The sequence below is a fragment of the Hemibagrus wyckioides genome, linkage group LG27, assembly GCF_019097595.1.
Source record: "Hemibagrus wyckioides isolate EC202008001 linkage group LG27, SWU_Hwy_1.0, whole genome shotgun sequence".
Classification (NCBI taxonomy): domain Eukaryota; kingdom Metazoa; phylum Chordata; class Actinopteri; order Siluriformes; family Bagridae; genus Hemibagrus; species Hemibagrus wyckioides.
This window is the reverse complement of record NC_080736.1, coordinates 7,024,388-7,052,333: the sequence shown is the minus strand read 5'-3', so window position 1 is coordinate 7,052,333 and position 27,946 is coordinate 7,024,388. Positions and strand designations below refer to the sequence as shown.

Below are 27,946 nucleotides of genomic sequence, written 5' to 3'. Positions count from 1 at the left end.
GTTCACTTGGGAAGAGCGCATGAAGTGATTCCAGACCCAACCTTCGCCCCTGACGCTGATTTAGGAATTGGATGTATGAACTGGGGTAGTGAGGATTTCCTTCACGGAAAGTGGACTTTCGTTAAAAATGAACTTGCCGGCGCTTTAACAGCAAAGGGAAACAAAAAAAAAAAACCCTCGGTTCTCTAAAGGCGACGAAGTGTTTTCTTTTGGGTGAAGATGAAGCGGATAACAGGAAAGACGAAAGATGCCACGCTTCTCGAGATGACAAACAAAGCGGACGCTCATGTGGAAGGTAGCACATTGTAGCTTTTGACTGCGGACTAGATACAAAAGTAGTTTTCTTTTATTTCATTTCGAAACAATTTAATCTTTACACGGCTGCCGTCACTTCAGAAAAGGTGAGACAGAGTCGTTGGTGCTTTTAGAAGAGAAAAGAAGGCCGACATTGGTAGTTTAACGTGTATATATATATATATATATATATATATATATATATATATATATATATATATATATATATATATATATAATTACATGTATACATATATCTCTAGTATACAGGCGTGCTTTATCTTGTGGTACTAAAACCGCCTGCGTGGTCTGCTAGGTTGAAAACCAGAAACAACCGTGAAAGTTTACACTCGGGAGCGGTTTCCCACAGTCTATTTTGTTCCGACTCCCAAAGCGACTCCCTTTTGGACACGTAGTGCACTAAACAGCACGTGAAGCAATTATTTCCCCTATCCTATATTCCTATATAGTGCGTAAATATAGGAAGGTGGGAGTGATTTGTAATTCAGCATCTGTCTAGAGCTGCCTTTACTAGTTAGCGGACCAGATTCAATCCGTTTACGTCTTTACTTATCATAAGGGAGCACTAATTATTGTTTACAACACTCCAGAGGTTGGCATTTTATTAGTTGCGTATATTGAGAAGAACATGGAAGGCGTATTTTAAGGAGACTTGGTGCATTACAAAGGGTGTGGAAGTCATCACTTCTATACCATAAGCCTATGTTAGTGGCTTTTATATAGGGAAGGTTGGGTCAATGCTTAAATAACTAAATAATAGAGTCGTTTCTTTGTTAAATTGTATTGTATCCTAGTGTATTTGTATCCGAAATGCTGCAACACATGTTCAGAAAGAATGTCGCGTGTGTTAAAGTCAGTTTGTAAATATGATCACACATAAACGTAGGAAACAGGTCATCTATACTCACTGACCTCAGACTCACAGCAGGTTCACTGCTGTATTGATCCTCTACAGGAGATGTAATTCAATTTAGAATTTTCTTGATCGCATTACCCCAACCCAGAAGGGAACCGAAACTGAATCACCAGAGACAGACCAGGCAGCTGAGGTCATGGTCCATTTTGAGCAATGTGACTGTTATGATATTGTTAACATCTGTAAAGGAATATTTTCATTCCCTTGGGAATCAACCTCAAAATGTTTTGACGTTCAAATTAAAAGCAACCTGAAAACTTGGATGTGCTGATAGAATACTGAGGATGAAGCTTGAAACACTGGACTAGATCATGTTTGATATATATTTTTATTTATATTGTAGTGAATTCAGTTATCAAATCTGATTGGTCCAACGGTTTTTAATTTGTAACAGATGGGATAGCTTGTTAGATAATGAGATATAATTTCGAAAGTTACAGCTATTTGACTTGAATGGGCCTCATGTAATATATGTGTAATAAACGCTTAAAAAAATGCTGATAGGGTAAAGCTTTATGTAAGGACACATTTATTTATCATTTATGGAAGGAGTAGCCAGTTGTTGAATTTTCCACCAGGGGAAGATACACTATTGCCAAAAGTTTTGGGACACCCCTCCAAACCATTGAATTCGGGTGTTGTTTTTCAGGGGTTGGGACTTGGCCCCTTAGTTCCAGTGAAAGGAACTCTTAAAGCTTCAGCATACCAAGACATTTTGAACAATTTCATGCTTCCAACTTTGTGGGAACAGTTTGGGGATGACCGCTCCTGTTCCAACATGATTGCAAACCAGTCATGTTGATGAGCGAGTTTGGTATGGAGGAACGGGTTTGGTGTGGAGGAACAAGATTTGGTGTGGAGGAACGAGTTTGGTGTGGAGGAACGAGATTTGGTGTGGAGGAACTTGACTGGCCTGCACAGAGTCCTGACCTCAACCTGATAGAACAGCTTTGGGATGAATTAGTGTGGAGACTGTAAGCAGGCCTTCTCGTCCAACATCAGTGCCTGACCTCACAAATGCGCTTCTAGAGGAATGGTCAAAAATTCCCATAAACACACTCCTAAAGTGTGTTTATAGCTGCATAAGGGTGGGCCAACTCCATATTACATTCATGTGCATGTAAAAGCAGACATCCCAAAACTTTTGGCAATATAGTGTAATCAGTTAGGGCAGAGAACATTGTGCTTTCTGGTTTCTTGGTAATATGAAAAGCTGCATTTTATTTTTTTGTTTTCTTAGTAACTTCAAGAGAGAGAAAAGAAGTGTAGGTGATAAGTGACTTGTCTGGTCATAGCATTAAATGTCAGTATACATGGTTAAAAAGCATAATGTTCATTCATAAATTAAAAATTTATATTGTTGGCAAATCGTTAGGGTATAAGAGGAGTAAAACTGCTGTTATAGGAAACATCCACTTTGGGTAACTCTGCTTCACATCAGGCTGCATCACACCACCTCATCATGGATTACTTTCCTATAGCATCACACCCCATTGTGTTTTATTTTTAATATATTTTGGTCAGATCTAGTGACCAAACATTTTATTCAGTGTGTGTGTGTGTGTGTGTGTGTGTGTGTGTGTGTAAGTTTATAGATGATTCAGTCCACCATGGTGTGACTTCTGACAAAACATAGTCCAACACCCCCCTTATCAAATCACTCATCATTAGTCATGGCTAATATCCTTTCCACTGTATGCAGAGAGAGATTTTTTTTCTAGCCTTCAGATCCTTCAACATAATCAAATAACAGATAGCCTTGGCAGAGTATAGGCCATGGCTTCAAACAGAATCCGAATTGTTGTATAAAGTCAATGAGTCAAGTGATTTGCTGTCTACTCTTAAAGCCATTCTGTGATATATTACTTCCTCACAGTTAGCCCTGTTTTTTTTTTAAACAAGAAGCATTTGTGAAAAGTGCATGGTGAAGGAAAACCCCAGCCAATTCTCAATTATTTTTCTGTCCTGTTCAGCAGAGCTGGAGTGATTTAATCTGGAATGTTAAAGATTAATAATAAAATGCAAGACACATTTTCAAATAAAAATCCAAGACACACTTGGCCAAAAGCCATGATTGCTTTCTTAAAAAATGCTGCATAAATTAAGTTCTCTGTGTGCTTTTAAATTAAACTGAATTTGTTGTATTAATGTAAGTAAATCAAATCAAATGAAATTGCCTTTATCGCTACTGTTTGTGCAAGCTTCTGTGCATTTCTTTCAGCTTCACTGGTTTTCTCCCACCTTAAGTTGTTTATTTAAATTCCAAGAATATATTTGCCTGAAGCTCAATTTAATACCAGAGGCACCGTCATTGGGAAAGTTAATAGAGAAAACAATTTATATCACATTTCTAAAATGTAGTGAGGGTGTGTGTATTTTGGAGCTCATATGACCGCCACATTGTTGAAATGATGCAGGCGACTCTACAATATGCAACATGGACTCCTATTTCAGTGATAAATATCTTGCAAGTGAGCAGGAACAGAGGGATTTTTTTCTCAGCAGTATGATAGAGAAGACAGATCCAGTTCTAACCTCTCAGGTACATGAGAAATGCGGTGTAGTTGACAGCAATCGAGCTGAACCAGACAAGCATGACTAGCCCGGGCTTGTTTAAACAGAATGCAGGCAATAAACATAACACACTTTTAAATGGTCCACAAGGATCTTCCTAAAGTGTTTGTGTTTAATGAAGTGAGTGAGTGTGGTGTCCTCTGTTTATCTGTCCAATCTCTAATCAGGACTAAACTTGTGGAGACCATGAAGTGCTCACATTCATAAACCTTGTATTGTGTGTGGCTTTGTGTGAGAGTGTCTCGGGGTGTATGAAAGAGAGAGAGAGTGTGAGTGCATGCATGAGAGTGTATGTGAGTGATGTGTGCATGAGAGAGAGAGAGAGAGAGAGAGAGAGAGTGTGTAAATGAGTGAGTGGGTGTCTGTTCATCCGTTAGAATATAGTTATTTGATAAAAGGAAGACGTATGGTAATATTAAATGTAATTCCATTTTGGTAATTAAAGCTGCATGGCATCCATCATCGTGGATGTTCACAAGTCTCCTGTTGGATGGATGAAGTATTGTTAATATAGCAGTAATACCAGACTGATGACATTTTTACTATCCATCAATTATATTGTAAAATGAGGTTTTGAACTCTTGCACTTGCATGTAAAATGTGTGCGAGATGATATGAATATTACTTTGAAACAAATCAAGTTACATAATCTAGCTTTAATGAAATAAGCTTTAATGAAAAAAATCAGATTTCGCCAAACCTATTCATGTAGCACAAATAAAACTATTCAGGGCAAACAGCTTGCATCCTAGGGCTGTTTCCTCTGGCATAAGCCTTTGATATAATAGCAAACACATAAGGGACTGGGAGAGGAAACGAGCCAGGGTTGCTACGGCAACAAGACTCCGTAATCTAGTTTTCTGTTTTATAGTTTTGATGTTCCTTCTAGTAGCCAGCTGGAAAGTAGGAAGGTTACACACAAGGGTTGTATAAAAATATAAGTGTTTTTGGAGCATGACTACCAACATTCTGGATTTATTAATGTACTACAAAAACAATAGCGCATGAAACCTGTTGAATATCATTCATCTACAGTAAATGTTTTTTTCCTGATCAGAGTCACAGTGCATCCATCCCTGGAACACTGGGCGCAAAGGTGAGAATAGGCCTTGGATGGGATGCGAGTTCATCACAGGGCACCATGAGCATAATAGCACACTCATTCACACCTAAGGACGTTTTATTGTAGCCAATCAACCTACCGGAATATTTTTTTTTTTTCTGTAACCCCCATTATTACTGAAAATACGTGCAAAACTCCCACCGTTAACTGAGTAACTGAGGCCAAGGACAAGATTAAACCCTGGGACTGTATAATGATGTAATGTGTCTGGACATGTCTACAAACCTACTGAAAAAGATAATCTTAACTATATTCGACTGATATCAAGCTACTGTAGGAGATGGATGATATTGTCTGCTTTAGTGTTCCCCACTTGTTACAATACTGTAAATGAATTGCCACATCCTGTAGAATTACACGCCACCCAGCACATCAGATAGGTCAATCAGACAGGACCAGAAACCAAAAATAGCACTTTGACTTAGCGGAATGTTCATTTACTGACAGCACACAAAACCACACACAACAGCGTGCTTCCTTACTACAATCGTAGAAATAGGAAGGCGCCTTATCATATACATACAAACAACTCCCTCCTGGGACTGTTTCATAAAGACAGGAACATGAACAGGTCTAAACAAGGTCACCTCATGTTAAATCAAGCAAGCATATTTACACAGCAGTTATTTTATTTCTGTCACTAACTTCTGAATGTTACACACCATCGTAGTGTACCTAAATGTGCTTGTAGAAGAATGCTAATTTGCCTGTGCTTCATATGCGGCCCATTGGTAACTTGATTTTAGCTTAATAGGAATTTGCTTAATTGAGTTTAATCTGGGTGTACAATTATAATATAGGCCTGATTATGGAGAACTGTGGTTTTATTAATACAAACCCAAACCAGCCTAGGAGGGCTATATATGAAACGGAGATCCCCTCAGGTAAAATAGTTTTGGAGTTGCAAAACCCTGGAGCGAAGCCAGTTTTCGTTTTTTGCTCTTCGGCTCTCTGGGAATCGATCAAACGGCAACAAAACTCAGTGTCCTTAGTACATACTTGCTCAAGAATTCTCAAGAAAACATTTACATATACGTTTACATATATTTACAGCATTTGGCAGTTAAGTGCTTTGTTATCTGCATCAGGGTGGGTCTGGACATGAGGGTGGGTTGATAAGTAAATAAGACTTTCTTTTTCAGCAGGATATCCGGTGCACCTCTGTAGGAAGCAGGTGATGACAATTTAAATATTTGCACAAATATAGGAAGCCAGTGAAAGGAACCCAGCCATGGAACATGGCGTATTTGCATATTGTTTGTGTACTCCATCATATAGCTCTTTCATGCACCTTGACACTGGACTCTTTAAACCGTCAATGAAAGTGATGACATTTGTTACGTTTTCCGTCACTGCTTCAGAGCGTTAAAATGGTACAACATAATGCCATCCATTCATGTTCTACTCAAACTACAGGATGATCTATTTTATATTTAAATGTATGCACAACAATTTAATAATTCATTTGTAAACCCTTTTGACTGTGTTTATTGCATTAGCTTTTCATTTATCACACAGTGAGGTCAGGGTAATATTCTGTAACCAGGTATAGCAGGTGTCCTTTTCCCAGCACTCATCACCTGCAATATTATCACTAGGCCTAGGAGAAAGCAACACCCACGACAAGAGCTGCAACCTGCTGGCTGTCACCCAGAGCTCTCATATTACAAAGTTGCATTTCAAAATGGCTTACAGAAATTGAGCTTCAGAGATGTAGATTATCTAACATTTTTAAGCTTTACTATGTTCTTATCTCACAGTGTTTCTTCTCGTTTCTCTACTCTGACTTCTTGGTGTCACCCTGGTTAAGATGGCTTTGCAGTGTTGACAGGTTACAGGAAGACCTTTCTCGCAGGTATGGACGGAGTGTGTCTCCATGTGACATCAGTCTGTCCACCCACTGCTTTGTTCTACTGTGTACTGATATCTGCTTCAAGTCCAGGCCTGGGGCTTTTCGGGCTTAGCACTCATAATCATGGCTTGTTTGCTTAGTCCCTCTTCTTACACCTGTCTTTCGTTTTACTAAACTTGTCTTTATTTCCATTTGAACCTAACTTCTTTTGCGTTAGTGGCAAGTATGTGCGTTTGTGCCACACTGTTCTATATTTGTGTCTGCTTTCTGTATGTAAGAGGGCCAACACACTGTGAAACACATTTTACCATCACATACAGAGTGGGCTGTGTGTGAGGTTCTGATAAGGCCTTTCTCTCATTTACTCCCACGCCACTCAATGAGGGGCCTGCTCAATAGCCTGGACTCTGACATTGTTCTGACATGTTTCCCTCACAGTGTGTTGGTGTGTGTAATTATTTCACATTCTAAAGGCTCACTGTGTTATCTGCATGAAATAATGACTGCTGGAGAGTATGTGAAATAGAGTGGCATTCAAACATCTCCAAATTAACCTTTCCTTAACAATAAAAAATATAAAACATGAAAAACACAGTACATACACTATATAGCTATCCAAAAGTATACGGACACCTGACTATCACACCCATATGTGCTTTTTGAACATCCCATTCCAGATTTAGTCCCTCATTTGCTGTTATAATAACCTCCACTCTTCTGGGGAAAGCTTTCCACTAGATTTGTGGGGATCTACCCATTAGACAAGAGCTTTAGAGAGGTCCTGGTCCCAATTCATCATGTTTTCAGTAAGGTTGAGGTCAGGGCTCTGTGCAGGACACAGGAGTTCTTCTACAACACCCTTGGCAAACCCCTGTGTTAATGGAGCTCTCTTTGTGCACAGGGGCATTGTCCTGCTGGAACAGGTTTGGACTAGACTGCTTAGTTTGTGTAAAGGGGATTTGTAATGCTACAGTATACAAAGACATTTTGTACAATTGGGGTTTTCCAAATTTGTGGCAGCTGTTTGGGGGAAGTCCACATGTGGATGTGAAGGTCAGGTGTCCACATATTTTTGGCCATATATTTTTTTTAAGTACAAATAATTTGACTTTTGTTCTTACATTATAGAATTGTAAATAAATTGCACATTTTTATTTATTAAGATTAAGTAACAGTATCATCTAAAACAAATAACAAATAAAAAACATTGACGCACTATTTGCTGTAGATGGTGGTGATACTGTTTTATAATTTATGAGCACTTTGTTAGAAACACTTGTATACTGATCCATTCATGTAATTATCTAATCAGCCAGTCGCGTGGCAGAAGTGCAGTGCATAAAAGCAAGCAAATATGGGCCAGCAGCTTTAGGTTATGCTCACATCAACTATCAGAATGGGGAGAAATGTGATCTCAGTAACTCGGATAAAAATTCTTGTCTTGTCTGAGCAGACATGCAGTTCAGAATGCACAGCACATCAAACCCTGAGGCAGTTGGGCTACAGCAGAAGACGATGTCAGGTTCCTCTTCTGTCAGCCAAGTGGGAACAGGCTTCCTCAAACTGGACAGTTAAAGACTGGAAACACACAGCCTGGTCTGATAAAGCTCAATTTCTGCTGAGGCACACACAAGGGAAGCTTAGAATTTGGCAGCAACAGCATGAATCCATGGACCCAGTCTGCCTTGTGTCAACACTCCAAGGTGGAGTGATGTAATGGTGTGGGGAATGTTTTCCTAGCACACTTTAGGCTCAGTAATATCAATCAAACCTTTTTAATGATTACCACAGATTGTCTGAGTATTGTTGTTGACCATGTGCATCCCTTCATGGCCACAATTTATGGTCTTCTAATGGCTACCTTCAGCATGATAATGCACCATGTCACAAAGCAAAATTCTTCAGTCTGGGTTCATGAGCATGATGATGAGTTCATTGATCTTGACTGGCTATCCCAGTTTATCTAAAAGATTGCCATTAGGTTGTGGTATAGATGGGAGATTTGCGTTTTTACAGCGCACATGAAAAATGTCAACAATAACCAGAATCTCAGTGGAATGTTTCCAATATCTTGTGGAGTCACTGCCATTCAGAGCAAAGGGAGGCCCTACCTAGTGTTAGTATAGTGCTACTAATGAAGTGCTCATTGAGTGTACCCGAATTAATGTTGAATTAATCACCCAGCACTACTATATAGTTTATATTTTAGCATCAGACACACAAAATGACAATACAATTTATATTCTATTTCAGCATTTTTTCTTCTTATGGTCTTTTTTGGTCATTAGTTTTCCAGCTGATTGTACATAGTCATGAAGTCTATATATGCATACACAACTATTATAGATTTCTTTTTCGAAATGTTACAGTTGTGCAATACACTTGACTCCCTCTTGCTCTACAGAACCACTCTTCTGTGTAAGTGTATGGGGTGGATCATTACTCATCAATGTTTGTGGTGTTTGCATTGTGCAAGTATCTGTATGTGGTGCTCTGCACAACCCACAGGAAGTCCTGTCATTCCATCAGCGTTCTCTCAAGTCTGTACTGTCAGCATTAGTGATACAGATTGCTACAAGTAGTTCACGTGCTTATGACAGAGAGATACCAGAAGAGGAGGAGGTCTTTCTTTTTCTTTGTTAGAAAATTTCCTAAGCTGACAGGTTTAAGAAGCCTTGCTGTTTGATTTTTAACAATACTTAAATGTATTTTTTGTGTTTCCTGTATTTTTTTTCTGTGTATTCCTGTAACACAGACCTCAGGGAATTCAGATTTGACCTTTGACCTCTGAATCATACCCAGGATATCAATTTGCTCCATACCCCGTCTTCCAGTTTTAGTTAGATCAACAAGAATAAATAATTCATGAGTGTTTTTTTACTTTTCCATTTGTTATTCCGTGCATAGGTAGAGACGCACGGAAATGCTTCGGACAGTATTTTTGATGAGATATGTATAAATTTCCATATTGGACTGTCAGGATATTTATAATAATTCCCTGTACTAGACTGTCAGGAAGGACATCCAGTGAAAACGCTGTGCCAAATCAAATATGTGTATTGGATGGTCCGCTGAGGCGACCCTGATCAGGGAGCAGCAGAAGAAGAAGAACAACAAAATCTTTGTTAGACTGTATAAACTTTGTTAAAGCTTAATGTGTCTATGATCGCCGTCTGTCTTAATGGGACCTTGATTGTACATTTCTGGATTTCTCAGTCAGTGTAGCTCTCATGTAAAGTTTACGCATTACATTGCTGTATAATGAGCAATTTAGATAATTCACCAAAAGCTCTGTAGTGTTCACAAGCTGGTGTTTCAGCATTCTCTCATTCATCTTATGTTTATGTTTGTACTCTCCTGCTTTGTATAATTGGACTGGTTGTGTATCCACAGACAATAATGGCAGTCTACTCTCCGCATCAGACAAAGGGACACAACTGCCAGGCCATCGGGAGGTAAGTGCACATCCGTTTCAAGCCGAGTACTGGATATGCTTTGGGAGAAAAATATACAAAAGAAAATATTGTTTTAAATACTGTGGTTTGGACAGGTTTTTGTTGAATTTCCGACTTCAGTGATGGAACTGATGTCTCTCTCTCTCTCTGTGTCTCTCTTTGTTTTTTCCAAGTTCTACCATATACAGTGAGCTGCATCTACCTTGTACAAACACTCACTAGCCATTTTATCAAATATAGCTGTTGATGTAGATCATACTCTTACTGTTGTACTGTACACACTTACTGACTGTAGCCCGCCTGTTGGTGGTGTAGACTGGAATAATTTGTTTCTATGTGTAAATTTGTGGTAGGGTTGGATAAGCTTCCCTATTCAACACATGCACACCACGGACATGCTGTTAAACACATCTGGACTTCTCATATCATTTTTATTGTTTGCCTATTCATTAAAATTCACCTACACAGATTTATTTATTTATTTTTGAGATTATTCAATGTTCAGTGCCAGTCAAAATCACTCAGCATTCACTCTGTTAAGGATTCTGAGTCTGCAGCATTGTGAGTCAGATGTTTGAACTTAGGCTGACTTGCAAAGTGTCTCATTGCTTGCACAAGCAGTTTGCATATCTTTTCGTCTGACCTAATTAAGAATACCAGCCTACACTGAAAAGCAAAATATGTAGGTGCTGTGCACATATATTACAGATAAATTGATCACTGTTATTGTTGCGGTCGTGTTTTGGTACATTACGTTTTCACAAATTCTAACAATGTACATGTGAGCCTATTAAAATAAAAGGAACCACTAAAAGTATAGTTTTAAAAATGCTTGTTTATTTGATGTGTATACTACCGTCAAATATCAATTATGTAAATATTATGGATTTCGTGTGTCACACATTTGTTGTATAAAATAGGAATGAACATGAAACCAAGGTTAAAAATTGATTGAAATGGCAATTGAAAATATTGATATGGGCTATTTTCTGTACTTTACTGAAATTCAAACACTACTTAGAAAATGATTGTGTTTGTTGTTGCATTACCCCAAAGATAATAATTTGATATAATTGAGACATAATTCAAGTTCAGTTGCAGTTAAGTTACATTTGCATTTTTCTACACTTCAACATTCAAATGTAAATGAAATGTCTCTATGGCATTTTAATTACAATGCCCAAACAGGGCTGATTTAGCTATGTGCTATTAGGAAAATTATAATAGCAGTCCTTCCATTTGCAGTTGCACTTTCTCTTCCTCATGCTAGGCAGGCAAAAAGGAAACTCCCTTGCAATTCCGTTAGCATTTTCTCAAGCCTTTTTATTATACTCTTGTTAATATATTATACTGTTATATTTTATACGTTAGGCTATTATATTCTTCCCTAGTCAGAGAACAGCGGAGTCATTTGGGATTCCGCCTCACTTTTGGCAGGGCATCACGGTTTGATTTTAGGTGATGTTTCTTGGCAACCTTTGCTTTGCTTCGAAAAGGAATTATCCACTCGCTGTGGTAACTTAACAGCCTTACAAGATTAAAAAGCATTTTAATAGGAAATATAGCTAGCTCATCAGCCTATAAGATCTGGGTGATTTAATATCCATATTACTGGCATGTAACAGAATACCATTTGAGTCTAGGAAGCACAATTAGACTGAAGATGTATCCCTTTTAAGAGGTTCGCCCTCAACAAACTGAAAGCAAACTACTATTTTTCTGTATATCCTGGGAACCAGCTTTAGTTGGTTTCATATACCAGAAAGAGGAATGCATACTTCCTTTAAATCATATTAGGCAAAATTGGATACAGTCAAATCTTACGATAAAATGGGTGTGCTCAGTTTTCACCAGCAGCTTTCTTATTTATAAGTTTAATCTCTGGCATAATTGTATGATCTGCTCAAGTTTATACATGAAAAATTGTTGACTTGTTGACTAATAATCAGAATTAATATACTGAGTATTTATAGCAGATTAATTACATGTGAATTGTCAATCATTGTTGATAGTCAATGAATAATAATAATAATAATAATAATAATAATAATAATAATAATAATAATAATAATTGAGATCATAATGTTCATGATCTCAAATTTAAACATAGCAACTTTGTACTATAATGTAAGTGATGGGGTTTAGTCTTAAAGTGTAAAAAAAATTCTAAGAAATTCTAGGGAATTGAGGTATGACCTAAACAACTGGCTTTGTTGAATTCCATACAACATGGCTTATCTGTTTTCCCCCAAACCTCTACTCTTGCAACTTCAGTTCCGGCTTGCATTTAGCCTTCCTTTGACCTTTTAAAAAGGAAACCAAAAAGGGGGTGGTCTCATATTTTCCTAGTTGTGACTACAGTATAAATCAGATCAGAAATATTAAAAAGTTTTATAGTGCAAGCCTGCAAACAACATATAAAAACATAATTTTTGTTTGTTAGTGTGAAGAGACACATAAAGCATTGATCTCTATAAATAGAGACCCTCTTTTATATGAAACTATGTATTGTTTGATATTACTACAGATGGAAAGTATCACAATGTTTATGAAGGTTAAATCATATAATGAAATAAACTTCATATGCATGATATCATATACACTATATTGCCAAAGGTTTTGGGGCGTCTGCCTTTACATGCACATGAATGCAATATGTAGTTGGTCCACCCGTTGCAGCTATAACAGCTTCAACTCTTCTGAGAAGGCTTTCTACAAGGTGTTTATGGGAATGTTTGACCATTCCTCTACAAGCGCATTTGTGAGGTCAGGCACTGATGTTGGATGAGAAGGCCTGGCTCACAGTCTCCGCTTTATGGTGCTCTATCAGGTTGAGGTGCAGGCCATTGAAGTTCCTCCACACAAAACTCGCTCATCCATTTCTTTATGGACCTTGATTTGTGCACTGGTGTGCAGTCATGTTGGGACAGGAAGGGGTCATCCTTGTGCTTGCTACAGCAGCACATAAACAGTAAGGAACTAAAGCACTAAACTAGTAAGGGGCCATCCTCAAACTGTTCCCACAAAGTTTGGAGCATGTTATTGTCCAAAATGTCTTGTTATGCTAAAGCATTAAGAGTTCGTTTCACTGGAACTAAGGGGCCGAGTCCAACCCCTGAAAAAAAAAAACCATGAATTCAATGACTTGGACAATGTAGTGTAGTTCATCAAGTCATACATGAACAATGTCTTGGAGTTATTTTTGTATACAGCTGAACTTTTTGTTCTGAAACTGTAACTTGTCCTTGCTGTGAGCAGATAAGAGGAACAGCCCGATTGTCCCAGTTATCCTCATATGACCGCTGTTCTCAGGGTAACTGTTGCTACAAATGGTCACACAGCCTACGCATTTTAATTCCAAAAAGTATTTGACTTGCCGTGTGTCCGTGTTTGGCTCAAGTATGAGTGCCATAGGCTAGCTAAAAATATCCGATACTGTTACAAAATGCAGCTGTCTCTCATATAATTATGAATTGTAGAGTGCAGAAACCAGATGGTAGGATTTCATGCTCATAGCAATTCCAGTATATGAAGAATTACAGTGACTGTTTCAGTTTTTTGGGAAATACATTTTTTTCCAGGACAATGTCCAGGCTCCAAGCTTGGGGTTATGAAAAATGGAATATCAGGAAGTTCTGCCACTTTAACACAGGATACTGGGGGTGTAAACTAGCTGAACTCTTATCTACAGGGTACGAGTGAGGCCAGCTTTCAGTGTGAGTCGTGAAAATACAGCACGCAGTATGAATCCTCTGGATCTGTATCTATCTACCATATTTATTCGTCAGGACCTCTAGGACTTGTTTCTAAGTGATATGCAGACTCAAATTGAGGTATGCTCAGGGCACATGTACATTGGAAATAGAATAAGCATTATAAAAGTAGCGGTTTATTTAGTGTGCTAGGCAAATCTTTCATATTTTCTATACTGTTAATAACAATGACTGTAGTGTATTGTGTACTGCCTCATGTGGTAGCTTAAAAAATGTATGGAACATTCTAGTCACAACATTTTTACCCACCGTGTGTGGGTGTGTTTTTTGTGTGTGGATGAGGAATGACTTGTACCTCGAACACAAGTACAGTAATCTGACTCCTCATTGCGTATGCATGACTAGCCAGTATATTTAGACCTATAATTGATGTGAATCATTTAAAATAGTCTTGTTTATTAGCAGTTAAATGATTTATGGGGCATATAGATTTTCAGATAGTTCTAGGGGTGTCAGTCTTCTATATTTTTGAGTAATTGATGCTGTTTTTTTCCTGGAGCTTTGCTGTAGTCAAGAATAATCAATATCATGCCATAACTCATACTGATGGCTGTTTGAAGACCAATTGTGTGCTAATATCAAATATCAAATAATATCAAATGAGTCCTTCCGCACTAACAAGTCCCAGACACAGCGTGTCCCTCTGCAATAATTCATATGGATTTACTTTCTCCCATTTAATTAGGAGTCTAAGACTAAGGCTTTTACCGTGATGAAGTCATGGAGGCTGTTTGCATTTGGATATTGCTTTCCTAATTACTGTATTATTCCCTCCATTCCACTAGTTTATAACTTTAAGTAAAACTACTTGTTTCCTCAGTTACACAATGGGGGAAAATTTTTGTCCAGAATGAGGGCACTGTTTGATGAATGACCCATAGTAAACAACATTAAACCATATTTGACAAAGCTAACAACAGCTAAACTAACAACAACGACAATGATAAAACTAATAGCAAAAACACTAACAGGAACACAGGCAGAGAAAAATATTAAAGTAATAACAGATAACAAATAATAATAACACTGAAAACAACAGAGAGGTGTTTAGCTTGTAGCGTTTCTGTCTTGTAGCTGGTTTACCTTAAAAAACATGCCAGTTGGTGGATTTTTTCCCCCAAAACATTTCCCCTAAGTGTTAATGAGTTTCTGTAGAGTTTCATCCAGGGGGTATTCCTGCCTCATACCCCGTGCTCCCACTGCGACCCTCAACAGGAGAATGTGAACTGAAATAAGTTACTAACAACATCACCACCACTAGAAATAATAACAACGACTACAATAACTTCAATAATGACAAATTATAATAACAGTAGTATATCAAGAACATTAACATCGTTTAACAATAACAAAACAAACGATAAGCCTGCTCACTTACAGCAAAACTAACAGCAATAATAACATTAACAGCACTTATAAGAATAACATAATATAATAAATCAAACATCTTGTATTAAACTAAACGGACAGTAATTTTCCTGCATGTTTAATGTATAAAATCAGATAAAGTATGCATGTTCGTTCCCAACAATTTCTAACATTTTAAACATAAAATAAGTAAAACAAAACAAAACCAGTGTAACGTATTTGCTCCTATGCATTATAAAAAATCTGTGACAACTCTTGCTTCATTTGCGCTTTCTGTAACACACAGGGTCGTGCATGGACGTTTGTGAATGATCAGCCTGCACAGTTGCATAATAATTGACGAGCAAAAGCATCACCAAAAATCATTTGGTTTTGTAGTGTTGTGCAATAGGTAGAGTGCAAACTTGAGAATGTGTGGTGTCTAGATTTGGGTTGGGTAAAGGTGTGCTGAATATGCCATACTTTGGAAGCTGAGTAATACAAGGCCAGCTACTTAACACATGATTTCAGATGACAGAAACAGAAGGAGATAGCATTAGTACTCAAGAGCTACTTACTGTGTATTATTCTACTAATAATGCTATGTTTAGCACAGCTGATAAGAAAATGCCATCCTCACGATTGTGTGTGTGCAGAGTGTGTATATGTATTCATAGGTGAACTTTTCTGTTTATTTACCCTTTTATGAATGGTAACTGAACTGTTTTTGGATGTAGTATACGCTTGTGTGTGTTTATCTTCATGTAGTGGTGTCATCCAAAGAAAGCTTTATAGCTATGTTAATGAATACACTTACACTGTATTGCCAAAGGTTTTGGGACATCTACCTTTACATGCACATGAATGTAATATGGATTTGGCCTGCCCTTTGCAGCTATAACAGCTTCAACTCTTCTGGGAAAGCGTTCCTTAAGGTTTAGGAGTGTGTTTATGCGAATTTTTGACCATTCCATTTAATGCTGAAGCATTAAGAGTTCCTTTCATTGGAACTAAGGGGCCAAGCCCAACCGCAGAAAAACAACACCGGAATTCGATGAATTGGAGGGGTGTCCCAAAACTCTTGGCAATATAGTGTACTTTTATAGTTTTGCTGTAGATTTGCAATTCATATAAATATCTTACCAGTTAATAGTTCAGGGTTGAGAGAACCCCATGTGATGTTGCAATATTTGTAAAATGTGTGACTCAATTGCTTGTGCTTCTCTTTGACCACTCTTTTTTTTATTTTATCCATTCTTCCCTTTCAGATTAATAAGCTGCTGCAGAACGGTGACTCGGTGTATTTCAGAGATGGCATACGACGTATCGATTTTGTCCTGTCCTACACTGACGACAAAGATGGAGACAAGAAAGCGGTATGTAAGCTTTTATTCTCACAGATTTGATGATACTCTGAGAAGTATTCTAATTTTGACTGATTCGTTGTCAGCATATTTCACTTTAGTACTCTAGTAGACCCAGTAAAGGATCACGACTCCTAAAATGGTGTGGGAGTTCAAAACCTATGATTGAGCGCATATAGTGCGATACTGATTCTTGAGAAACTTCCACCAGCCAGCACGTGATTAACAGAGTTGCAGTGATTGCACAGTGTGAAAAATGACGCAAGGAAGGATTACAAAAGCCACCTAATTAGCCAGTTTCTATTCCAGTCTTGTACATTTCTGTGTTCCTGAGATGTTTTATTTCATTTCAGTTTTACTAAAAAAGGTTGTAGTATATTTTAATCCTCCTAAAGTCACATGCACCAGCTGAACTGGGCTTGTTGCTCATCAATAAATCTTGTCTTGTCTCACCTTTACAGTATTTTTTTGTTATGTATTACAACACAGTTACATTTTTTAAACCCACGTTCCTCATGCCTAATGTGACAATGAATTTGATTTTAATAGCATGACACATTGAGGCAATAAAACAGGTTTTATTATTTCTTTATTTTATTTTATTATATAGAGGCTCCTCTGCTTATAGAGCAGGCTATTAAATCATCAGATGGTAAATGCATATGTTGATATGTATTCTTAGAAAGGAGAAGAATATGAAATTTTTGTTCACTAAGAACAGCCAAAAAGCTAAACAACAGCTGCTTTGAGCATTCTTTGAGCAAGTGGGATTTTTTTGTAATAATGCAAAGCCTGACCTCTATGCTCATTCATTTTCAGTAAGCACTTTATATTGGTCAGGGTTGCGTTGAAGCCAGAGCTTATCCTGGGAACAATGAGTGCAAAGAGGGAATTCACCCTGCATGAAATGCCAGTCCATGGCAGGGCACCACACACACACACTCATTTACATCTAGCAACAACTTAGTGTAGTTGGTCTACCTACCAGCATATTTATGGAAGTGGGAGGATCAGAGAACACAGTGGAATCCCACATGGCCAAATGCAAAACTCTTCACAGACAGTAATCCAAGGTTAGACTTGAATTCAGGGCCTTTGGCACTGTGAGACATCAGATCATGTTATGCTGCTGTGTAGACAGTTTTAGTAATACATATTTTTATGTGTATGTTCATGTGTCTTTGTCTTCTGTTTTTTAGGATAGGAGAAGAGAGTTTGAAGCCAACCTTGAGAAGGCAGGTCTGGAGCTGGAGACAGAGGATAAAATGGTGAGTTTCTGATCTGAAATGCACCTAGAGGTCAAGGAGTTAAACAACCCAGAAAGGAAAAAAGTACTGTATTCCTCATTTTCTTTTCACTGCCTTTCTGAAGGACTCGGATGACCATAAGACATACTATCTGAAAATTCACGCGCCATGGGAAGTCTTGGCCACCTACGCAGAGGTGCTAAAGATCAAGGTGCCATTTAAGAAGACGGACATCCCGAAAGGACGGGAAATCTCACTGGCTTGGCTCACACAGCCCATCCGTCTTCCCAGGAACATCATGAAACCCGAGCCTGATTACTTCACGGCACCCTTTAACAAGAACAAAGTCGACTTCTTCCTGATTGAGGACAGGGCGACCTTCTTCCCACCTTCCACCCGCAACAGAATTGTACGTTATCAAGGCATACATTTAAGTGCTCATTTTGTTACCAGTTAGTGTAATTTTTTTTCTCTATCGTTCTTTCAGGTCTATTATATGCTTACACGATGTCCATACTACAACAAGGATCGAGTAGATAGAGAAAAAACTGGAATTAAGAGACTCCTGAGCAATGGCACCTACACATCTGCCTACCCGCTCCATGATGTAAGACCAAAAGGGACTTCTTTATATATTATTCATTTCTTTTTACAGATTTGAGATTTGCTTTGCTGAAGGTCCATTAATTCTGTTTGCTTTTTAGTGCCGCTATTGGAAGAGATCAAAGGATGCACAATGTGAGAGTGAGAGATTTCACCTGTATAAGTACTGGGCTCGGTTTCTCTGCTTTTATAAAGAGCAACCTCTCAACCTCATCAGGTGAGAAAATCTTGAAAGTGTGAGAAACACAAATGCAAGCCAAAATATGGGAAATGAACATAATGAAATGTCCATGATTGAATCTTGAATATTGTGACATGTAGGAATTGTACAGTACAATTAATGAGAATCAGAATTAAAATACATGGTTTAGATGGACAATTGCATTTAAATTCATCTATTTACGTAATTAAATAACAATTCCAGACACCTCAACTGGGTAGTAATGCATAGCAATTAGCTGTATGTGTCATCTTAAAAACATGGTGCAATTCGCTAAATAAAACACAACAGCTGGTGCCACAATTGCAGGCGTATTGGACACAGACCACAGAATTCACTAAAGTCTTATTACTTAATTTACCACTTTACAGAAAAACCACACTGACAATAAAACAAGTGGTTACAATAGTGAGTGAATGGGGCAAGGCAAGACACATTTACACACTGTCATTATCACATACAGCAAGCATTCATATGCAATCTATTTAACTTATCACTAAAACCATGTGATGTCGTTTGAGCCTTGTAGATGTTAGAAAAATGCTTGTATCTTAACTTACATAAAACTGAGTAAGCCGTAAGTGTTGATTCCTGGGTGGTGTACTGTCACCTCAAAATGCAGTTTATACTTTGCACTTTGTATGTTAACGTGTAGTGTTGCTTCCTGTTTGCCTTTTAACAGGAAATACTATGGTGAGAAGATTGGCATCTACTTTGCTTGGCTGGGCTTCTACACAGAGATGCTGTTCTTTGCTGCTGTCATGGGTGTCATCTGCTTTGTCTACGGTTTACTCAGCTATGACGATAACATAACAAGGTTAGGATGCTACTGTATAAGTACACAAAAGGTTCACTTGCATTTTATACATTTGAACTCTAATCATTAATAAACATGAATACACCATTCGGGTTGTGCATAAGCAAATGCTGTCTGTCGTCGATGTAGAAAATCTCAGTTTGTGATTTAGGTATTTCTAGTTTAGTTAGAATTTGCGGCTTATTAATTGACCTGTATGTTTTGGCCTTTTTATTAATTATTCAGTAAAGAGATCTGTGACCCCAATATCGGTGGAACCATTGTCATGTGTCCTCTGTGTGATAAGAAGTGCACCTACTGGAAACTCAACTCAACGTGTTTGTCATCATGGGTAAGTTAGCTCACTGCCCAGTTATTATCCATCTATGTTTATAGGTCCCACAGAATTATGAGGTTTTTAAAGTGTATTTGTTTACAGACACCCTTGAACTTGAATTGATTGCCTAATTCTGATGATATATATTAGGTCAAATTTGTAAAAGGAGTGCAAAAATCACATCAGTCTCCAAGACAGGAGGATAATATGGAATCCTTTAGGTCAATTTTTCAAATTAATTTCACAAATAAATAAATTCAATTGCATTTACAAATAATTTGTTGTCACAAGTTTCAATGATTTATACAAATACAGCTTATGTAATAGTCTTACTTATTTTTTGAATAGTTAGGTGCTTTGATTAAGATTTTTTTTAATCCCAGCTATGCTTTTCTTTCTTTAGCAATCCCATCTGTTTGACAATGAAGGAACAGTGTTCTTTGCCATTTTCATGGGAATTTGGGGTAAGTTTGTTCTCACCACATGCAAACACTGCCACCTACAGGTGTAAAAACATTACATACTGTCTGAGAACACCAGACTGGTCTCATGGGGTAGAAATACATAAATGGGTTGGATGGAGCAGAGACAATTTGATAACTATTTATCTGATTAATTTGTCAACATGGGGTGGCTAAAAGAATTTTAGTAATTGCTTCATTTTAAGGCAGTGCATGCACAGTGGATCTTTGTAAATGATGCATAATAGAAATGTTAATCGGCGGTCCCAGAGCGATTTCCCTCCCAGTAATAAGAAAATCTTCACGTACGTCTGCAGCCACATTTGCTGTGTAGCCAAATGGAAATAAACTATAGATTTGAGTTCACCTGTCCTTTACTCACATTTATTCTTTCTTTTTGTCTTGTCTTTTTCTTTTACTCTTTTGCTCTCCTACAGTAACTCTATTTCTGGAATTATGGAAGCGGAGGCAGGCGAGGCTGGAGTACGAGTGGGATTTAGTGGATTTTGAAGAGGAGCAGCAGCAGCTTCAGATCAGACCCGAGTTTGAGTTGAAGTGCACCAGCCGCCGTCCAAATCGTGTCACACAGGTGCTTGAAAATAGTGTGGTCATCAATGTGCACTATCAATTCACTCTGTCATTTAAGAGAACCTTTTTTTTCTTTTCTATCATTTGCTGAAGATTTTTGAGAACACCAGAAAGAGGTTTAGAATTCGAATCCCAAAGATCCATATAGATATTTACCTTGCTTACTGTGACTTTTTTACTTTTAAAAATATGTATTTTATTTGTTGGCCTGTTTTATGTCTGTGTACCTTTTCGTATATGTATAATAATGATTAATAATAATAATAATAATAATAATAATAATAATATCTAATATCTAATAGTATCTACACATGTATTCATTTATACATCTTAACCTTGCTCCTACCATGAATGTCCAAAATGGTGTTAAAAATTATACACCTAACCTAACCTTTGTTGTACTCTGCTATATCTTTGCCTGACCTTTAAAATCCCAATTATTAGTTTAGGTTTTACAATATTAACACCTTAGAGAGTACTCATTGAGAGTGCTTAAATAGATATAATAACACAGCCTCTGATTCATCTCAGGAAATGGAGCCATATTTGCCTTTAACTAGCAAGTGTGCTCGCTTCTGCTTCTCTGGAGCTACAGTTCTGTTCTGGGTGAGTCACTGTGCTTGCTTGAAACACACCATATCTTTAAAACGCGATGATAATCAAACGATATTCTTATATGTAATCCTTACTGGACCACTAAACTTGTCCTCTGTTTCTTCTTCAGACATTCCTGATTGTGGCCTGTATAATGGGAGTGATTGCATACAGGTTAGCAGTTTATGCTGCTTTTGCTAGCATCATGAAGGATAGCACAACAAGCAAAATCCAGCTTGTGGGATCTCTTATTACTCCACAGTTAGCCACCTCAGTTACAGCATCTTGTATCAATTTTGTTATCATCCTCATCCTCAACCTTCTCTACGAGTACGTGGCTATACGGATTACTGATATGGGTGAGACAAAGCTTTAGTCTCAATTTCAAGTGTTAATGAAAATGAATCAATATTCATTAATATCATGTAACACTTTCACAATTCCATAGTGCAAACATGACTTCTTTTCTCCAAAGTCAGATGTAGCATACACCGATCAGGCATAACATTATGAACACTGACAGGTGCCGTGAATAACACTGATGATCTCCTCATCATGGCACCTGTTAGTGGGTGGGATATATTAGGCAGCAAGTGAACATTTTGTCCTCAAAGTTGATGTGTTAGAAGCAGGAAAATTGGGCAAGCGTAAGGATTTGAGCGAGTTTGACAAGGGCCAAATTGTGATGGCTAGATGACTGGATCAGAGCATCTCCAAAACTGCAGCTCTTGTGGGGTGTTCCCGGTCTGCAGTGGTCAGTATCTATCAAAAGTGGCTCAAGGAAGGAACAGTGGTGAACCGTCGACAGGGTCATGGGCTCATTGATGCACGTGGGGAGTGAAGATTGGCCCATGTGATCCGATCTAACAGACGAGCTACTGTTGCTCAGATTGCTGTAGTTAATGCTGGTTCTGATAGAAAGGTGTCAGAATACACAGTGCATCATAGTTTGTTGCGTATGGGGCTGCATAGCTGCAGAGCAATCAGGGTGCCCATGCTGACCCCTGTGCACTGCCGAAAGCACCAACAATGGGCACGTGAGCATCAGAACTAGACCACGGAGCAATGGAAGAAGGTGGGCTAGTCTGATGAATATTTTCTTTTATATGACATGGATTTCTGGGTGCATGTGCGTCCCTTACCAGGGGAACACATGGCACCAGGATGCATTATGGGAAGAAGGCATGCCGGCAGAGGCAGTGACATGCTTTGGGCAATGTTCTGCTGGGCAACCTTGGGTTCTGCCATCCATGTGGTCATGTACCACCTACCTGAGCATTGCTGCAGATCATGTACACCCTTTCATAAAAGCAAAAGGGGAACCAACACAATATTAGGCAGGCAGTCATAATGTTATGGCTGATCAGTGTATAACATGCATGAAAACTGTAGGCTAGTGTAGTATAGTTTGATGCAACATATGTCCTTTATCGGTATTTTATTTATTTATTTATTTATCCTTCGAATTTTTGACCTTGCCTACAGAAATCCCCAAGACACATCTGGAATATGAGAATAAGCTGACCATGAAGATGTTCATGTTCCAATTTGTCAACTACTACTCCTCCTGCTTCTACGTTGCCTTCTTTAAAGGCAAGTTTGTGGGATACCCAGGCAACTACACCTACATGTTTGGGGAGTGGAGTAAACTGAGAAATGAGGAGGTGAGTTGGTTTGTCTTCTGGATGTTTTCACAATTATCTTAACAATGAAATGTAATTATTTTGTTTTGTTATATGCCTTTATATGTATCACTAAACCATAATGTATGAGATACTAATAAAATAGCAAGAATATATAAAAATATAAAGTTATAACCCTCAGAATTCACTGTGTGTTGTACATGTACCATCTGGTATTTAGTATGAATTTTTTCCCCCTGATGTATGATTTTCTATCTTCGTACCTTTTGCTGTATGTTTCACATTTACTTAATTTGTCAGATCTGACGGCTTCAAAGCGTACGCTGCTTCAGAGTATACACAGCTGCATGTGTAATTTGAGTATGTGATCTTTTGCAGTGTGCTCCAGGGGGCTGTCTGATAGAGCTCACCACTCAGCTAGTGATTGTCATGACAGGGAAACAACTGGTGGGAAACATCCAGGAGGCTTTGCTACCGTGAGTGTCCTCATGAGCTACGCCTAACAACATTCAAGTCCAGTTTGTTATTCATTTTAATGCATATTATTTATTAACTAATATAAATGATTTAGTACTTACAACGAAACTAATAAAAACACAGAAAGTCAGGATTCGCCTGGATCCCAGGAGTTAAAGGGGTTAAAGCTTTTGTAATTCTACACTGTAGGGCTATCACAGTTTTATTATTTTATTTTTTAGTATTCTAATAAATTTAAAATATTAATTAGCCAATACTCTTATAGAGACACAGACACAGAGAGCATTATTAGTACAACACTATGGATTTATGTCACTTGAGAAGGTGCACATGATCATTGTCTTATGCACAATAAATAATGGCCATCTCAAATTTCTTGTACTTATTAAAAACCTAAAAGGCTGACCACATTTTCAAACCCATGTAGGGCACTGTATGCTCAGTAGGTCAATAGGAATTAATACAGTAATCTTTCACATTGTATTTCTTAAAGGGAATTATACAATATGTGATCTAAACTGTGTCTGTGAATTCAGGTTACTGAAGAACTGGTGGATCAACAGGAAAGGTCGAAACCATCCAGAGAGTCGGTGCAGCCGATGGGAGCAGGACCATGGCTTACAAACCTTTGGCCAGTTTGGTCTCTTCTACGAGTACCTAGAAATGGGTGTGGTTTCACTCATATTTTGTCTTTAAATACCTCTCTGATATTATTGTAACTAGAAAACTTGTAAATATAAAGCTACACTGTTTTATCATATCTAATTCACCCTCAAGCAGCCCATGATTTTTGTCTGAGCGTGTTGTAATGTGCATAATCTAATGTTACTGTTTGTTTTATTTTTTATTTATTTATTTTTCATACAGTGATCCAGTTTGGTTTCATCACATTATTTGTGGCTTCATTTCCACTTGCTCCGCTTCTCGCTCTGTTTAACAACATCCTGGAGGTGCGGGTGGATGCATGGAAGTTCACCACACAGTTCCGCAGGCCTGTAGCGGCCAAGGCACGCAACATCGGCGCCTGGCAGGAGATCCTTAATGTGGTGGCTATTTTATCTGTTGTCACAAATGTGAGTAGCAAAGGTCAAGGGTCTTTTATGATGTGAAATGTGTGTGTATATTCTCCTACTAAGGTCAGAAAAAGCCTAAAACATATTCTAACATAATCTCTGCCAATCTGAAACCTGCGACCATCTCTCACCACACTGAAAACAAATGACTTCCAGCTACATTATTATGGTTAAATCATTAGATCAACGAAGTTTGTATTTGTTTTTTAATTTGCATGTTCTACCTAAGGAGACGCATATTAGTAGCTACAAATAAACCGGTTCGTCTGGCATAGTCAGATATGCCATGATCATTGAGATCACATTTTTCATCATGATGAAAAATAATGTGAAGTGTGAATTCTGAAGTGTGAACATTAACAGTGGGGTTAAAGTTGGTCCTAGTAAAGTAGATGTGTTTGTCGCCATATACTAATAGACAGAAAGGTGGATAGACAGTTGGAAAAATAATCCTTTCTTTATTTTAACATTTGTTGTGCACTATTTGTCATCCCAGGCCTTCATCATGGCATTTACCTCTGACATGATCCCTCGTCTAGCCTTTCTGTATGCCCACCACCCTGGTAATCAGACCACTATGAGAGGCTACATTAACGACAGCCTTTCAGTGTATGAAATCTCCAAGCTCCACCCAAAAAACAAGCCAGATAGTGAGGAGAACCCCCCCTGGTTCAATGAGTCCATCATAACAACATGCAGGTATGTGGCTGGGTCTGTGATCATGTATAAAAGCTCTGATTAGATTCTCAAACCAAAAGGTTCCATTTAAGCCAAATGCAACTGCTGTATTTATGTTCTGTGACTACATACATTGAAATAACTCTCTGTGGTGCTGGCAGTAGGCTGTATTTGTAATATTAAAAAAAGAAAACCAGAAGACTCAACAGGTGTGTCTTAATTTGCAAACTGCCTTACTAAAAGTAGTGTATGCCGCTACACCACCTGCTCGTGTCAGTACCTGAATACTTTTTTTGGACATATAATGGTAGTATTTCATTTAGGACCATTTCATATCACTGGGAACTGTTTGTAGGATCTGGTTGGAATTCAATCACTGTGCTTAAGATCTTAACATCTTTTTGGTTGTTTCGGAAATGTTACAGATATCGAGACTATCGCTATCCACCAGGCCACCCGAGGGAGTACTCACAAACCATGCAGTTCTGGCATATTCTTGCAGCCAAGATGGCCTTTATCATCATCATGGAGGTGAGGACAGCAAGGTGTTGTTTTTTTTTTTAAATTATGTGCATACTGAATATATAAATGTGAAACAATTTTTGTGCCTCCCACTAGCATGTGGTGTTCGTGGTGAAGTTCTTTGTGGCGTGGCTGATCCCAGACGTGCCATCAGACGTTAAAGACCGCGTGAAGCATGAGCGCTACATGGTACAGGAGTACCTGCACGACTACGATGTAAAGAAGATCACAATGCAGCTCAGCCAGAGTCAGACCACAGACTTCTCTCACACTACAGAGAGCTGCTCACTGCTCCCTCCAGACAAGATTGAAGTCCTGTCTGAATGTATCTAAGCCTGCAGGACCCTGAAGGTGTTCCAGCCAGTCATGAGTATCTGGAGTATGATCAACACCAGACCATGCTGTACTGCATGTGTAATCAAAGAACTAACCTGCCTGTAGCCTTGTCTCTCTTGGAACCCAGATAAACTCACTTTCTGTTATAAAGAGGAAGATGAAGCCATGCCTAGATCTTGAGGCTCCTCTGCTGTCCGTATTTTATCCTCATTTGCAGTGCACTCTGACTCTTGTCTGCTTTAGCATGCAGTGCTCTGTCAGTATTTGTGACTGCAGTTATGGGCATGATGTTTGGCAGATTTCATGATTTGGACAGTGCTCTGAACTCACTCTCTGTTCAATTTTTGCCTTGTAAAACAATGGCATGTAAAATGTGAACTTTAGTATGTTTATATGATCATTGAAGAATTCCTTTAGGGACACATAAGCTTGTATTCTGTTTCATTAGATATTATTCTCCTCTTTCCTTTTATCAGATGCAACTGCCCGGGTGTGTTGCACTGTATGGTTTTTATTTTCTTTAGTTTCTTAATTGGTCCCTCTGTTCAGATGCAGAGTTCTGCTGGCTCATCATTTGTAAAACTACACTGCGTGTCTTTAAGATCTTAATTCCAAACACTTATGCTGTAATAACCACAGGTGGAGTCTGTCATGTTCTCTGCACAAAGTTTACACTCTCTTATGGATTGTTAGTCTTCTTTCTTAACACAATGTCCTACAGTATGTGTTCGTGGTTAGAGTTGTGGATCAAATGGTGCAATATGTACAACATTTACATTAATCAGTTCATTTAACTGCCAAATCTGTTCACACAGAGGAGAAATATACAGGGTTACACTAAATATTTAATGAACACATTAACCATTTTCTGACAGGAGCCTGATTTTTACTAAAGAGTTCTTTAGTAAACTGGAGTGAAAATGTTGCACTACAAAGTATTTGAAGATGTACATAAAGATAGATAGTGAGATATCTACCCTTATATAGAAATACTAAAGTTCATATATATACACTGATCCAAAGAGCTAAAAATGCTTTTTTTTTTTGAGAGTACAGGATTTATTTTAGTGTTCCAGAAACTGAGAATATACAGGTTTCATTCTTAATTGCCACACTCTTTATTACATGTAATGCTTTGAAACATGAAGGAAAAAAAGCTAAGTGCTATGTTTAATCCTAAACAAAAATGAAAAAGAGAAAAACCTTGATAGACTCTAGTATAAACGGAAGCAATGAACACCCAAATTCAGAGGTGTTTTGAACATTAGAGCCATTTCATGTCTCCTTGTCTCGCATCTAATCATGTATACGTTTTGTTTGTGTTCTTGGCAGTTCAAGTTCAAGTCATAAGCTTCGGAGACACTAAGATCTTCTGCGGAATTAAAGAGGCTTTGGGCTGTTGAGCGATATACTGTTACATTTCTTATCACAATGCTATACAATTGTGTAGCACTTCCATTAATGTTATTTATTGGCTACATAATTTTGTTAAAAGTATGTGTGTGATATTAAACTGTCTTTGCATATACCTGCAGTTGTTGGTATTATATCGTTTTTTATTTATTTTGAAGATTTGTATTGTTGCTGATGGGTAACTTGCATAGAAATATAAAGAAATGTACTATTCCACACTAAATGTCAATTTAATTTAG

At 38.0% G+C, this 27,946-nt stretch overlaps 1 protein-coding gene across 3 annotated transcripts; it reads left to right on the top strand.

Moving 5' to 3' along the window:
• On the top strand, nt 1-27,828 carry ano5b (anoctamin 5b). Of its 3 annotated transcripts, XM_058381559.1 has the most exons (21): nt 1-295; nt 6,739-6,783; nt 10,174-10,235; nt 16,624-16,731; nt 17,919-17,987; nt 18,091-18,375; nt 18,454-18,573; nt 18,671-18,786; nt 19,472-19,606; nt 19,832-19,937; nt 20,326-20,386; nt 20,821-20,972; nt 21,503-21,577; nt 21,696-21,924; nt 23,051-23,229; nt 23,587-23,684; nt 24,222-24,352; nt 24,553-24,758; nt 25,255-25,457; nt 25,862-25,967; nt 26,055-27,828. In XM_058381559.1, exons 1-21 carry the CDS (start codon nt 220-222, stop codon nt 26,289-26,291), a joined length of 2,799 nt encoding a protein of 932 aa, XP_058237542.1. In that variant the 5' UTR covers nt 1-219; the 3' UTR covers nt 26,292-27,828. The 3 variants fall into 3 exon arrangements, with proteins under 3 accessions (XP_058237542.1, XP_058237543.1, XP_058237544.1); XM_058381560.1 differs by lacking the exon at nt 6,739-6,783 and having other exon boundaries at nt 2-295; XM_058381561.1 differs by lacking the exons at nt 1-295; nt 6,739-6,783; nt 10,174-10,235 and adding an exon at nt 13,922-14,068.
• Nucleotides 27,829-27,946: the final 118 nt, after the last annotated feature.